General features: G+C 43.8%; 1 protein-coding gene across 1 annotated transcript; it reads left to right on the top strand.

Moving 5' to 3' along the window:
* Positions 1 to 560: 560 nt before the first annotated feature.
* Positions 561 to 3720, top strand: LOC103696299. The gene is made up of 3 exons (XM_008777870.2): positions 561 to 824; positions 1887 to 2384; positions 3016 to 3720. Exons 1-3 carry the CDS (start codon positions 746 to 748, stop codon positions 3546 to 3548), a joined length of 1110 nt encoding a protein of 369 aa, XP_008776092.2. The 5' UTR covers positions 561 to 745; the 3' UTR covers positions 3549 to 3720.

The following is a 3720-nucleotide window of genomic DNA, read 5'->3' as shown; positions in this document are numbered from 1 at the left end:
TGCTTCCTATAAGATGCATTAAGTGCACCACACCAAAACCAAAAAAAAAAAAAGAAGAAAAAAAGGGATCTGGCTCGGGTTAACGAGCTTAAACTACGAGCCCAAGCCCACACATCATTAACCCCGGCATGGGAGGAAGGCAAGCGGAATCAGCGGATACGCAATATTAGTTCTCTATCTATCATGGACAGTGATCTTGTCTTCCGGAATTCTTTTAATCCCCTTCAGGTTATTTTTTATAAAACTCATTCTGGAGCAGCCACGAAGCCATCTCATGGTCACTCTGAATTCCCGGCCCCAGTCTCAGTGCTGCGAGTCCCACCAGAAATAACCAGGGAGTCATGGAGTTAGTGAGACGCCACGGCTTGGGTGGTCACTTCTCGTGGTCATCTACTGGGACTTGTGAATATGCTGCTATTATCATTAATGGCATCTTTCCTTTTGGTGCAAAGCGTGGAAACGGTTCTCGATGCGCACTGCAGTCTGCAGCAACCCGACAGCCCCGTAGCGTGGCTGCTGTCTCCTTTTTAATTTTTCCCACAGAAGGGAGCAAGATGTACCTCAGGATCAACCGTCTAAGTGTTAAAACTAGACTCCAAATTCCGAATGGGAGACGGAAAAGGATTGGGCAAAGGAAGCCATATCCTGAAGCCGTAGGTTCTGGAGGAACATCTTAACTTCAACTTTCAAAATAAATGTAGCTCCATGCTCCCTGCTGACCCAGGGTAGATCTTGCGGTAAAAAAATGGGTGTGATATCTCTGCTGCTGCTGCTCTGCCTCCCCTTCTGCGTCCATGGCTTTGGAGCTCAAGAAGCTCTTGATGGTATTGAAGTAAAATAGGTTCCTTTTCTTTGTTTTTCTGCTAGTAATGCGTGGAGTACGTCTACTATGTTGGCTTCTTTCATTCTATGCTTTAGAAGTTTTACACGACTTCAAAAACTTGAAAGAGGTCTTTGTATTGCATTTTTTTTTTTTTTTTAATCTTTTAGGTGATACTTGCTTTTTAATTGTTAAGGAGTTTTTGTGTCTCATTTTTTGAGAGAAGCTTCTATTTCTTGTCATTCTTGTCATTAGTTTCCCCTGTTTCTATGGAGGGTCCAAGTGTTTAGGTAGAAAAGCTGTAATTTATTTTTTTAAAAATGCTTTGCAAGATCCCATATTTGCAGCATTAGCTTAGGTTCATTGTTCTGTTCTACCGAGGTTAGTTCTATTTCCATTTTGATGTATGTAGCCCTTTATCTTTTTTTTTTCTCAAGAAAAAAATGGGTGGATTAGCCATTAAAATGGGTGAAGAATCCAAAGAAGAAGAAGAAGAAGAAGAAATGAGGTATCTTTCAAAGGACATAAGGTCTCGCTTTCTGGGTTACCCAGTTCTAATATAGCTGTGTCCCTAGGAACGTTTTATCTCTGACTCATTAAACATGTGTTCTCCCTTTAAATAGGTTGGTAGTCCCTCTTCTTGAGTTTTCTCTGCATAACAATAGGAAAATGCTTTCCTATGTATGTGCTGAAGATATTTGGCATTGTCTCATCAAAGGCTCAAGTAGAAACTAGATCGCATCACTATCTTGCAGCAGGGGTCTATTTTTTTTTTCATCTCGATCTCACCCCACATTTCTTCATTGTCGTGGTTTCTAGATTTTTTTTCCTTATCTACGAATGATTCTTCGCATGCCTCTGCTATCTTAGAAAAGTTTTGCTATAGATTCATATCATATCATATGGATTTCTATATATATAAAGAAACACCAAACAGGAAGATTGCTAAAACAATTTTCTCGTTTCCTCTCCTTTCTCTTCATATGCTTGGATTTCTTTCTCTCTTCAGCTTCATCAAATATACAAGTAATCTCCCTCCTTCTCTCTCTGTTATGTTTGTCGTCAGGGCTCCTTCCCAATGGCAACTTTGAGTTGAGCCCCAGGCCGCACAAACTGAACAAAAGTGTCATCGTCGGCAAGCATTCCCTTCCCAACTGGACCATCCATGGCCTCGTCGAGTACGTGTCCGGTGGGCCGCAGCCCGGCGGCATGTTCTTCGCCGTGCCCCATGGCGTCCATGCCGTGCGCCTTGGCAACGAGGCTTCCATCTCCCAGAACATTACCGTCAAGCCCGGCTCCCTTTACGCCCTCACGTTCAGTGCCACCAGGACTTGTGCCCAGGATGAGGTGCTGAGGGTCTCGGTGCCTCCTCTCCTCGGTGATGTCCCAATCCAGACACTGTACAGCTCCACCGGAGGCGATACTTATGCTTGGGCCTTCAGGCCTACCAATTCAACGGCGCAGGTGATCTTCCACAACATTGGGGTCCAGGAGGACCCAGCATGCGGGCCTCTCCTGGATGCTGTGGCCATTAAGGTGCTCCTCCCTCCAATGCCCACAAGAGGTATATATCATGAAGTAACACTCTGTAATCTAAACCTTTTTTAGCTTGTGAATTTAATCCATCCTTTTACATGCATGAATTTCTGCAAGGGTGTCATTGCTCAGCTTTGTTCGATAACTAATTGATCGATGTGTGGCTTTTGCTGTTGGTTGATGGTTAAGAGTCGTGCAGGGGAGGAATGTTGAATTCTGTTATGTTTGCAGGATATTCAAAACTACTGATCACCACTTGGTTGTCTAAGTTTTATTTTACTTTGAATTCAGCGACACTTAGATGTATCTTGGTATGCAATTCTGCCAGTAGATCATGCTTATAGATAGTTCAATCTTAGGCTTGCTATAGGTTTATGTTGTTCTATTGCCATTCTTTGCATTGGTTGCAAGAAGTCAGAAGTCTGTCACAAGAAGGAATTAATTTGCTAGCAGTATGCCAAGCCTGGACTAAATATTCATACTTCATCTACGTTATAGTATCTTGCTTCTGGTGTCTTGTGTTGTTTGGTGAGGCATCCATCTCTCCATTAGGGAACTTGGGCTGCTCTCCATAATACATAACATGTAAGAAATTCGATATACTTCTCATTAATCTCCTTGAGTCATCTCTGGCTTGCTGTGTTTCTTCTATACTGCAGATAACCTTGTGAAGAATGGAGGTTTCGAGGAAGGTCCGCATGTCTTCAAGAACTCCACAACTGGCGTCCTTCTCCCTCCCAAGCAGCAGGACGTTACATCTCCTCTCCCTGGCTGGATCATTGAATCCCTGAAGGCTGTCAGATTTGTAGACTCGGCCCATTTCTCTGTCCCCGTCGGCCAATATGCCGTGGAGCTTGTGGCTGGGAGAGAGAGTGCGATAGCTCAAGTCATCAGGACAATCCAATACAAGTACTACAATCTCAGTTTTGTGGTTGGTGATGCAAAGAATGGCTGCCATGGCGCGATGCAGGTCGAAGCTTTCGCTGGCAATAGCACACTGTCAGTGGCATTACGATCCCATGGAAAGGGTGGATTTAAAGCTGCAAGCTTGAAGTTTATGGCGATTTCGAGCAGGACTAGGCTCACATTCTACAGCTACCACTACCACACTAGAGTTGACCAACCTGGGTCTCTTTGTGGACCAGTCTTGGATCAAGTAAGGGTTTATCCTCTCCCACGTCTGCATCGTTAGGTTATTAGAGTGGTTGTGACGTGTGCGATTTGCAGCAAGGGTAAACTAGTTGTTGGCTTTTATGTATGATCGGTGTTGGTCTGGCTGCCTTTGTTTGGAACCTAAAAACTTTGTAGTTATATTTGAAGCACTTGAAGAAGTGGTAAAGTTAATTGCTGTTGCGAGTGGTAAA

The sequence above is a fragment of the Phoenix dactylifera genome, unplaced genomic scaffold (assembly GCF_009389715.1).
Source record: "Phoenix dactylifera cultivar Barhee BC4 unplaced genomic scaffold, palm_55x_up_171113_PBpolish2nd_filt_p 000130F, whole genome shotgun sequence".
In the NCBI taxonomy this organism is placed as follows: Eukaryota; Viridiplantae; Streptophyta; class Magnoliopsida; order Arecales; family Arecaceae; genus Phoenix; species Phoenix dactylifera.
The sequence above is the reverse complement of the archived record's forward strand: the minus strand, read 5'-3'. Positions and strand labels throughout refer to the sequence as shown.

Excerpts from the sequence above, each read along its gene's own strand:
- LOC103696299 (XM_008777870.2), top strand. The coding sequence starts at position 746 with ATGGGTGTGATATCTCTGCTGCTGCTGCTCTGCCTCCCCTTCTGCGTC. Across the intron at positions 825-1,886 it reads AGCTCAAGAAGCTCTTGATG|GGCTCCTTCCCAATGGCAAC; the intron begins GTATTGAAGTAA and ends GTTTGTCGTCAG. Across the intron at positions 2,385-3,015 it reads CCCTCCAATGCCCACAAGAG|ATAACCTTGTGAAGAATGGA; the intron begins GTATATATCATG and ends TCTATACTGCAG.